Source organism: Cryptococcus depauperatus, chromosome 1 (assembly GCF_001720195.1).
Source record: "Cryptococcus depauperatus CBS 7841 chromosome 1, complete sequence".
Lineage (NCBI taxonomy): Eukaryota > Fungi > Basidiomycota > Tremellomycetes > Tremellales > Cryptococcaceae > Cryptococcus > Cryptococcus depauperatus.
Window position 1 is genome coordinate 517,547 of NC_089468.1, and position 11,266 is coordinate 528,812.

At 43.4% G+C, this 11,266-nt stretch overlaps 2 protein-coding genes across 2 annotated transcripts; both read left to right on the plus strand.

Annotated features, from left to right (window-relative positions):
* Positions 1 to 235: 235 nt before the first annotated feature.
* On the plus strand, positions 236 to 3,100 carry L203_100215 (uncharacterized protein; the record flags this gene model as incomplete). Its single annotated transcript, XM_066209677.1, has 5 exons — positions 236 to 726; positions 775 to 843; positions 898 to 1,273; positions 1,321 to 1,434; positions 1,481 to 3,100. The coding sequence occupies 5 exons, from the start codon at positions 236 to 238 to the stop codon at positions 3,098 to 3,100; spliced, it is 2,670 nt and encodes an 889-aa protein (XP_066065774.1).
* Positions 3,101 to 3,571: 471 nt separating this feature from the next.
* Positions 3,572 to 11,119, plus strand: L203_100216 (uncharacterized protein; the record flags this gene model as incomplete). Its single annotated transcript, XM_066209678.1, has 24 exons — positions 3,572 to 4,521; positions 4,575 to 4,727; positions 4,772 to 5,567; positions 5,615 to 5,699; positions 5,745 to 5,928; positions 5,975 to 6,150; positions 6,204 to 6,535; positions 6,594 to 6,680; positions 6,727 to 6,768; positions 6,827 to 6,940; positions 6,988 to 7,361; positions 7,412 to 8,110; positions 8,163 to 8,522; positions 8,582 to 8,812; positions 8,872 to 9,195; positions 9,246 to 9,455; positions 9,504 to 9,611; positions 9,671 to 9,768; positions 9,821 to 9,903; positions 9,954 to 10,276; positions 10,330 to 10,487; positions 10,541 to 10,910; positions 10,959 to 11,026; positions 11,082 to 11,119. 24 exons carry the CDS (start codon positions 3,572 to 3,574, stop codon positions 11,117 to 11,119), a joined length of 6,363 nt encoding a protein of 2,120 aa, XP_066065775.1.
* Between the last annotated feature and the right edge of the window lie 147 nt (positions 11,120 to 11,266).

Sequence of the window (11,266 nt, forward strand, 5' to 3'; positions counted from 1 at the left end):
CTTTATTCTGCTTTCGTCCACTTTTGACTTTCCAAAGTGATTTTTTATTTCAATTCTCTTTTTTTATTTTTTTATTTCTCTCTTTTCTTTTTCCCTTTCTATTCTTTTTTCATTTCATTCTGTAACTCTAAGAGCGTTCCAACGATCCTTTTCGCTATTTCCCCTCTTTTTAATAATTCATCTGCCTCTCGGCGCGTCTGTTTACCACCCTCTGTTCCTATTCTACATCAACCAAATGAGGCTGTCCATCATGCGAACTCTCATAGGCCTGCCTCTGTTGTCGCTGGCATTCGCTCAATCCAACACGCAGCATCAACACAGCTCCAATGGACCAAGTCAAACGGCGAGCGCAAATACCAGTGCTAGTGCTGCTAGTAACTCTTCAGTGGTCGCAAACAACACAGCTAGTAGCAACGTTTCACACACTGTTCTTACAACGACACTCACAACTTTTCCTACTACGACAGTATCGGACGGCACACCCTCGCCGTCCATCCTGACACTGACGCTGACGCTTCCTGTCTCCGATTTGAGCGCCGTGAATGCTTCTATCGCCAACGGAACGTATACCAACGGCACTATGCCTGCTAACGCCACCCAAAACTGGAAGAACGGCGACAATTGGATACCCTTCAAGATAGCCCTTGATCCTGCCTATGGACTCGCGGGCGGTTTCTTGATCTTGACTGGTATCCCGGTAGCTGTCTTGGGTGGGAAAAATAGATGGCGAGTGACCAAAAATACTTAGAGGGCTTGTGCTGACTCCATCAACAGGTCTTCTTTGGCTATTTCTTCTGGTTTGGCGGTCTTGCTGTTTACGCTCGTTTTGATCCTTCGTTTCGGGTAAGTGATCAGGTTCACTCCAACAAACCCATGAAATTAATGGATCTGCCGCAGAGTACAACCGAGTCTTGCTGAGCCTTCACCACACCCACCCACTCACACCCTCCGAGGGCTCTACTTTTTTGCTTGTCTCGTCACCTCTCTTATTGGTGCAGGACTAGGCATTTTCTTCTACAATTTCACAAAGTACGCCGTTTCTGCAGGCGGCGGTTTTGTCTTTGCTTGGTTCCTTCTCGCCACAAAGTCTGGGGGCTTGATTGGCTCCATGTTGGGAAGATGGGGCTTGTTGGGTGGATTAACAGTGACTGCGTTTATTGCCAGCCTACCTAAATGGTCCAATGAGTACATGACACTGTTCTCGACGACCTGGGTTGGCGCGACTGCATTTGTCTTGGGTGTGGACTGCTTTACAAAAGCTGGTTTGAAAGAGGTAAGTTGCGAATAAGCCATAGAATAATCTGGCTGACCCAGACTCAGTTTTATATGTACAACCTTGGCTTTCGTGAAATTTTTCCCAAACTTGATGGCGGCAAATATCCTTTGACACAGACCATGACGATTGAGCTGGGTATTCTCGGTGCCGTTGTTCTAGTGAGTTTCTTTTATTTGTCCATGTCGTCTCTACTAATTCAAAAAGATTGGCGCTGCTATTCAATTTCGCGTCCTCAATGTTCTTACGAAGCGCTTTAAACAGGCTCGCGAGGAAGAGGAGGCCCGCATCGAGGCTGAAGAGATTTCTAGAGCAGCTGAGCGTTTTAAGAATGTTGGTGTCGAGCTTGCCGAATGGGAAGAAAAACATGGCAATGATCCCAAATGTGGCGTTGTTATTGTGAAGAAGGAAGGCCGAAGCAGCCCTGTCTCATTTGTGCAAGTGTCTAATCTATCTGGATATTCGATGAGAGCGGATCGCTCGAGCGAGCTCATGCCTCAACTCGGGTTTGATGATTCAAAGGAGAGGGATGAATTTATCAAGTCTGATAACCGGGCTTCTAGTACACTAAGTCTTTTGACCAATGACCCCTTGGTTGCTCATGATCGATCGTCTAGCTCTATTAGTTTGGATCGCGTACGCGACACTAATGATCCTCGTGGAGTTTACGAAACTGTTAACGCAGACACGCCTACCAGCAGCATGTTCCTTGGTATAGAAGAACTCAAACCTGAGAGACTTGTCGAAAATGCTGAAACCAAGGGCGACAGTCTGGAAGAACAGCTCAAGCTTCTTGAAGAAGTGAAGAGAGCCAGAGAAAGTATTCGTGGTAGTCTCGAGGCGCTCCGGTCGAGGACATCAAGCGACCCTCACTTTATTAGCAGTGCTTCCGAGAGCTCTTCGCATGGAGATCTCGATGGTCTTCAAAGGAGGGTTTCAAGCACGTCAACGAGGCCGATTGAAGTCAGACTTAGAACGGTATCGACTCCCGCATTGGTTCATAGTAGTCCACCAGAGCAAGAAAGGCCAAGGTCCGAATGGGATTCATATCTCGCTGAAAGAAAGATCATTATCCCCAAAGCTGTCTCATCCCCTGGATTAGCCAATAACATAAATCAAAACTCGTCCTATATCAATGTTCCTGTCAGCGTGGCTAAGGGTATTGAGGCCCGACGAGAGAAAACTAGGAGTATGCTTGAACCAAAGGTTTCCGACTTTGAAGTTATTGCTGAAAACAATATCGGGGACCAGACTAGAAGAGCTTTACATGAGCAAGACTATAGTCATCCAGCCAACAGGCAGAGAGGATACAGGTACTCACAGGTTGAGAGACCATCCACATATCATGACCAGATCGATAGTGGTATACCCCTTCGTCCACAACCTTCTCACCAGCCTCATTCATCCTACGATTCCAATGGCATGGTTTACGGCTATGCTTCTGATCGTCACCAAACTTCTGGAAACTATAGCAATTATCGCCCCATGTCCAAAACACTGTCCATCGATGAACTTGGTGAGCGCCATCGCAAGCGTCTGTCAAAGTTGCAAGAGCCTGTCACTGCTAGATTGCGAGAGCCTGAGGAGCTTGAAGAGGTCAAGAAAAAGTGGGAGAGGCAAAAAGCTATGGAGGGAGATGAAATGCGTCAAAAGGAGAGGCAGGTAAGAGAACAGTCAATAGGCAAAGGCAGAGATAAAGAAGAAGTGTTGAGAATGGCTGATGAGTGGAGAAGGAGTGTGGTGATGGATCATCAGCCTAGTGCTCAGAGATCTGGGGCCACTGGAGGACAAAAAGCAGATAAGAGGCAGAGCAGGATTGTCAATTAATCCTGCCCATTCCATCAGTGAATCGTTGGCCATTATACGGCAAGGCTTAAACAAGTCGCGCCTGGTCAAAAGGACATTAATTTTATTTCATTCTATTTTCTAATTCAAAAATCGCATATCTCATGACACATTGCATAAGTCACCTTCATTCTTTCAAAGTTTTAATGATGTACCATATTTTTGTATGTCGGCATAGTTTTCTGTCCATTCTGGAATAATGCATAGGATTTCATGGATTAGATGCAAAATGACTGGGCAATAAAAAGTGGAGGTAAAGGAAACCAGAACAAAGCCAAGAGAAAGCTGTGAATTTGTTATTATTATTATTTTTTTCTTATTTTCTTCAATTTAGAAAAAAACACGAGAATACAAATTTCAAGGATTCTTGAATCTGATTTATTCTTTCATCAATGATATGTGTAGACAAACTTAAGAAAGTTGACTATTAGACCAGTGATCAAGGTAACAGCAATGGCAAGCTCTCGACCACGCCAGAATAATATTACTATATCAACATCTTCCTCCATACGCTCTCCTCCCCCTTCTGGCGGCCCATCGCCCGTGTCGCCTTCTTCTCCTAGTGGCACAACTGCTGGACTGTCTAGAAGACAAAGCTGGAGTATGAGGGAAGACGGAGACTTTTTGACTGACCAATTGCTTTCGGAAACGAACCATCTCACCAATAGTGGCTTTAGTGCAGAGGAAGGTAGCGCATCAAAACGAAATGTAGGAATAGGAGGACCAACGTCTTCTACGCCAGTCGGACGCAATCATCGACCAAAACTGAGCGAAAGAGATATTACCTGGGCGGGGATAGATGATGATGGGATGGGTGGGAAGGATGATAGAGGTTTATGGAATGATGGACATGACAAGACACCTACAGGGAGGATTAGCCGGTCATACAAAAGTACGCTTGCATCGTCCGCATCTCCACATTCAAGCAGCTCTTCATTGGATGTGCCCCTGAGATCATTCTCAGAAGATAGGGAACGTCTTACACCGGGTCAGTCGTTTGATATAGGCTATACTGGGTTAGGCAGGAGCATAGCGTCGAAAAGATCGTCTCATAAGCCTTATGATACGAGTACATCCACTATCGGTCGGAGGTCGCCACTTCGCAACGTATCGCAAACAATACGCAAAGCCAGTATCCGGGTAGTTAACATGATGGGTACGGATACACGGGAGAGATTGGGGAGCGATGACGATGGCGAAGAAGTTCTGCAAGATGAATATATAGGTTCAGATAGTTTGAGAAGGGAGACAGATGGAGGACGAGAAGGTTGGATACCAAGTCCAAAGAGGCCTAATACTGGACTAGTTAAGGGTACACCTAATCAGTTGCGAGGAAGGACGCTCTGTATATTTGGATCGCATAGCATTCTGAGACGAAGTATGGACACTCTTATGAGATTTCCGTAAGTCTTGAATGGTAAATTGTCTTACGTGTCCAGCTGATACCGGCGTTAAGATGGACGGAACCTACCATTCTGGTTCTTATTATTGCAAATGCGGTTATACTTTCTATTCAATCTGCTCCAACTTTGTTTTCACCTAGAGAAGATGATGGCTTCTTTCAGTCATGGGAAGATGTGGCACTGGTGGCTCTTTTTATGGTCTTTACGTGAGCTGAATTTCCTTCCCTCTAGACACTATTGACCAGGACAGTTTGGAAATGTTTGCACGAATAATAGTCACTGGATTGCTACTTGATCCCGAAACCTCTTTATGGGAGTCCCTCTTTGGCCCGGAGGGAATTGTCATAATTCTTAAGAATTATTTTTCTCGTACTACATCCAATCTACAACGAAGACCATCGAAAATTAGACGTGCGGCGTGGCGATCTCACGCTATTCCCCATCCTCATCTCAAATTCAGACAATCGATGGCCCACAACAAACCTAATGGCGTCCTTCGTGGGTTGTCTATACCAGAGGCTCCTTTTCAAGAAGCTGTTGCCAAACAGAAAAGTCTCTCAGACCAAGGAAGACCGTACCTCAGACATTCATGGCATCGCATTGACATGATTGCTGTCTTTGCATTCTGGATCACATTTGTCTTGGCTTTAACTGGATATGAAGCCACAGCTAATCGGCATATTTACATCTTTCGCGCGCTCTCCGCCCTTCGTGCTGGCCGTTTATTGGTTATTACGAGTGGTACAACCACCATTCTTCACTCGCTCAAACGTGCTGGACCTCTACTTGTCACTGTTGCTTACTTTCTCATCTTTGCTGGATGTATCTATTCCATCATAGGTGTTCAGTCATTTCGAGGTAGTTTCAAAAGAGCGTGTGTTCTAACAGATCCTTTCAACTCGAGTAATACAATTACTTTAGATCAACTTTGTGGCGGTTGGCTGGACAATAAGACGATGAAACCGAGGTCTTATCTCGACATAGACGGATTCGAGACGGATGTGTCTCCGAAGGGATATGTTTGCCCCATAGGTCAGGTCTGTTTAGTGAGTGTGGCTCTTGTTGACATGATGCAAATCTGACTTGTACTAAGACGACTAACGAAAACCCTAATAACGGCGTGAGCAGTTTTGACAACATCTTTACCTCACTTGTGCAAATTGTGATTATCACTTCCAGTAGGTGTCGCCACGAAGATTATGATCAGAGCTGATTATTCGCAGTTAATACCTGGGCCCCAGTCATGTATCGTGCAATGGACTCAGAATTTTTTGGATCTTCTTTATTTTTTATTACTGGTGTTATCGTGCTCAACTTTTGGCTTATCAATCTCTTGATCGCCGTAGTCATCAACACTTTTAGCGATATTAGGGCAGAAACGAAGAGGAGTGCTTTTGGTGGAGACGAGCGAGTTAAATGCTTTTATTCCTGCGATAAAGCTGATACTGAGTAGGTCGTTTCTGGGAAACGAACCTAATTGGGCTGCGGAGGATGAGAGAGTTAAACGGAATAGGCTTCTTGGAGTGTATCAGAAGACAGAGCTTTTTTGGGTTTTTCTTATTGTCGCAGATATAGTTGTACAGGGGACGAAAAACAATAAGTCGTCTGAAAATTTGCTGCGATTCCTCAGTAAGATTAGCCAAACTCGACTTCTACCGTTCAAGTACTAATCGATAATGTAGAAAATCTTGGACTTGGGTTCACATTGGCTTTCGATCTTGAGATTATCATTCGTTTCCTCGCTCACCTTCCTAACTGGCGATCATTTCTGACTCGTCGACGCAACACATTCGACCTCTTTCTCTGTATAGTCTGTTCAATTATACAAATCCCAGTCATCAGTGACAGTAGTATCTATCCCTGGCTTACTGTCTTTCAAATAGTCAGGTGGTATAGAGTGATTCTAGCCTTCCCGAGGATGAAACCCTTGATGATCACTGTGTTTGGTAGTTTTGCGGGCATGCTGAACATGGTCATGTTTTTATTTCTGATAAACTTCCTCGGAGCTCTTATGGTACGTCTTTCTTTGTCAGATAGACAGAAGAAGACGAATCGCTCATTTGATGTCTCAGGCTGTTCAATTGTTTCGTGGGGACTTAACAAAGGGTAATACTGTCACATTTGCGCAAACGTACAACTCTTTTCTAGGCATGTATCAAGTTAGTTTTCGTTGGCAGTCTTTTTCTATTACTGACACCAATTCAGATATTCTCGTCAGAAAATTGGACCGATATATTATACAATGTTGTAGGTTTCATGCCAAATACGGCAAATGGGAACAAGATGTTGCTGAACCGCTATGCAGATGGGCGCTGAGCGCAGTTATAAGCAGACCGCAATAGCGGCAATCTTCATATGTGGATGGTTCCTCTTCGCAAATTTCATTGTTATGCAAATGTTCATTGCTGTTATTAACGAGGTATGTCATCTTGAATCCGCTCATATAATTTGACTTATTCGCGATAGAATTTCGCCATCGCTGAAGAGCAAAAGCGCAAGCAACAAGTTGAAGCTTTCATTCGCAAGGCTGAAACTCCATCCGCCCACGTTAGTTGGATCGATCGTCTCAATCCGTATCGTCTTATAAGCTCTAGACATAAGGCAATCCGAATTTCAGCACTTCCTCCTAGCCTTGTGCTCCCTTTGAAGCAAAGTGTTGGTTTTGATTTGGCCACTGAAAATGCCAATCTCAGCCTGCAAAATCCCAAAAGTGCCAAAGGAGCTATAAGAAGATTGCTTGGAAGGCGTAATGACGAAAAGGCTATCCCATTGAAGATTTTAAAAGGGCAAGCTCGAGCGATTCATGGTGGCGAAGATGAGGATGAGGACGATCGGGGTCTGTATGTCTTATCTATTATAATTTTAACTGCCTGAAATTTAACATCATTAGGACCGATTTATTACCCCCTCTACATGCTACAGTCTCTACCGATGAACATCTGGATGCTTTACGTGAGCGTAAAAATCAACAAGCTGATTTCATTGCCGCCCATCCGAGTTTTGACAGGTCTTTATGGATTTTCAAACAAAGCAATCCTATTCGCAAATTTTGCCAGGCCTGTTTCCCACCAGCTTATGGCGAGCGAATATTTGGCCGATCACATGACCCAATCATGAAGAACATCGCAAAAGGCATTGTTTTTTTAGCAGTTGTAGCCAGTGTTGTGGTCGCTGCTATTGCTTCGCCAAGCTATCGACGAAACTTATATGCCGAGAAAGGCGTATTTAGGGGCACCTGGTTTGATCTTACTGAGGTTGCTCTTGGCTCGGTTCTCATCCTTGAAGCAGTCATGAAGATTATCGCTGATGGTTTCATTTTTGCCCCAAATGCCTATCTTCTCTCTCTTTGGAATGTTCTCGACTTAGTTATCCTCATTACTCTACTTATCAACACCATTACTTCTCTGATCTTCATCGGAGGTTTGAGCAGAGTGACTAGAGCTCTGAAAAGCTTTCGAGTATTGAGAATGATCACTTTGTTTTCAGTACTGAGGGACACTTTACACGCTGTGCTGTTCGCAGGTGCGCTGAAAATTTTAGATGCCTCGATATTCATGATACTTTACTTGATTCCTTTTGCTATTTGGGGGTAAGTGAGCTCTTGTTTGGGTATTGAAATAAAGATTTATAATGCATGATAGGCTCAACATCTTCTCCGGTCTCCTATATTATTGCAATGATGATAGCGTCTCGAACTTGGTTGGCTGCATTGGAGAATTCTCCGCCTCTTCTATTGACGACTCCCTGAGCTATCTTGTCCCCCGTGTATGGGCGAATCCTACTCTCAATCAGAGTGTCTGGTCTTTTGACTCTTTTAGAGAGTCCATTCTCATCCTTTTTGAAATTGTCTCTCTTGAAGGATGGATTGATGTCATGTCTTCGGTTATGAACATTGTGGGACGGGATCAACAGCCACAAGACCAAGCATCGCAGTGGAACGCAATCTACCTTCTCATTTTCAACTTGTTTGGAGGAGTTATCATCCTTACATTGTTTGTTAGGTACGAAGAGCTTAGCGCAAATTACCAGTGATCAAGCGCTTACTAACAAACTCATGCAGTATCATCATCAAGAATTTCAGTACTCGATCAGGAAATGCTCTCCTTACCACGGAACAGCGTCAATGGGTTGATCTATCAAAGTTTATTAAAGCTCAAACTCCTTCACAACTTCCAAAGGGAAGACCGCGACGGCCATTGCAGGCCTGGTGTTACGATCGTGCAGTAAATAAGAACGGATTTTGGACTATTGGCTTTACGATGATATATTATCTGCATATTCTGTTGCTTATGTGAGTAATACTTTTAATTGAAAACTAATCTCAACCGAGTATGCTCATATTTCAAATAGGATGGAGGATTTTTCGGAAAATCTCTTGGACGAAATACAACTAGATTGGATTTTCTTGTGTCTTACTATGCTTTATGCCGTGGATCTACTTGTTCGTTTCTACGGCTTAGGTTTCAAGTCTTTCCGAGCCAATGGATGGAACCTTTTCGATCTTGTCGTCATTACCGGAAGCTTTGCCACAACTATCCCAGCATTGCAAGCGGACATCAAAGGCATAACGCCCAACCAAGCAAATGTACAATTGCAAAAACTTTTTTTGGTATCCATTACTTTGAAACTTGTACAAAGGATAAGCTCTTTGAATCAGCTTTTCAAGACATCTGTGTAAGTCAGACTATTACCCCCATATTGGCAAACTTGACTTGGGATCGTAGGGCGAGTCTCCCGGCCATTGGAAATCTTTTCCTTCTTTGGGCTACCCTTTTCGTATTCTATGCTATCCTTTTTTTGGAAGTATTTGGTTTAACCAAAATGGGCAACAACTCTAGTACACGGTTCCAAAACTATTACTCATTCGGCAATGCGCTTGTAATGCTAGCATTCATGTCGACGGGAGAAGGTTGGAATGGCTATATGCACGATTAGTGAATTTGTTTCTTTACAACTTATGGAAATTGTTAACCAACATTTAGCACTATACAATTTCCTCGTTGTTCAGAAAGCGGCAATTTCTTGAATTCAGACTGTGGTAGTGCGCCTGGTGCATATTTGCTTTTCATCAGTTGGAATATTGTATCCATGTAGGTTGACATCTACTATGTAGTCTTTTCAAGTGTAGATTTGCCTGACTCAATTTTAGGTACATCTTCTTAAATATGTTTACTGGTGTGGTGGTCGAATCATTTGCATATGTCTATCAGCTACCAGGGAAAAGCTCATTGAATCGAGAAGATATGAGTGAGTCGTTCTGTTCCAATTGAACACAGAAAATTAGCTGATTCATTTATAGGAGCATTCAAGAAGCTCTGGGCTGAGTTTGACACTGAAAGAGCCGGATACCTAAGGCGTAAAGACTTTGTAAAGTTTTTTTCTGTGAGTTATAACACAAGATGACGAGTCGTTTATTCACAACAATCACATAGCGTTTGACTGGCGTCTTTGAAATGCGACCTTACCCAATTGAAAGTAGCATTCCCTACATTGTTCGCAATTCTGCCATCAATCTGGCTCAGTCTTCCTCTAAGACAAATGTAGTCGAAGGCACACTCTACACTATTGATCTTGGTCTTGTGGCGACCCAGATTTCGCAGATTGACTACAAGCGGGTGCGAGAAAGAAGAGAATTATTTTCAAGGTTGTTTTACGAAGCGAGACTGACGGAAGAGAAGGGGAAGGGCATCAGTTTCACATCCATGCTGATGATGCTGGCACATTATAAATTGATAGACGACAAAAAAGCTTTAGAGTATGTCCGATTTTTTGTGTCAAAAATCGAGCACAAACTGATTTTTACAAAAGGCTTGATGATTTACTTGTACGGAGAGTCAAGACTGAGAGAGTCATCGACATGGTCAACTTAGACAGAGTGCGAAGTTTGTTTCGTGCTATTCATCTTCGAAAGCAATTCCTGGCCGAGCGTGATGCGCGTAAGCGAACGCTGAATGCTGAAGCCAAGGGTATGATGAGAGAACAGAAATCCTTACTTTCGACGCTGACAAGAATGATTTAGGTATTCCTGCTATCGTTCTTGAGCCAACTCCAGCCACACCGCCAGGTGATCGAAAGGGCATTTTTGATCCTTTTGATCCCACTTCATACGGCACACTATACAACAGTAACACTTCGGTAATTCCACCTGGCAATCCGTTCTCCCCTTCCTCGCCAAGGAACTCTGATGTGTCGGCCTTATCTCTTCCAGTAGAAACATCCTCGCTACCTGGGTCAGTGCCTATTAAACATGCGACCGAATCACCAAACAAACATTCGCCTTCGCCTTCTTTCAGTGGCTCCCATAATTATTCTATACCTAGACACACAGCTCTTGGAAGACAGTTATCCAACAGTAGCCACCTGTCTTCGGAGGATGCACATTACCGACGGTAAGATGAACAGACGCTTCAAAGAATTGCATTGACGTGGCAAAACAGAGAATCATCACTAACAGACTCGTCAAATTACGATCAAGTCAATGATATTTCCAGTACTGTATGGGGAGGTGTGTCATTATCTAATTCTGCTTACTCCTTTTTCAAACTGATTATCATTCGCAGATATGATGCGAGACGCAGTGGATGAAGAAGAGAAATGATATATGTGACTGGTGTAACTGTTGTGAAAATTAACGATAGCATACATTTTATATAGATTCTATAAGATCTAGAAACAACATAGATGTAACGATTAAATTTGTACAGCTTTTTTATTTAAACATACGATGCAAGTATTGGAATGAAAA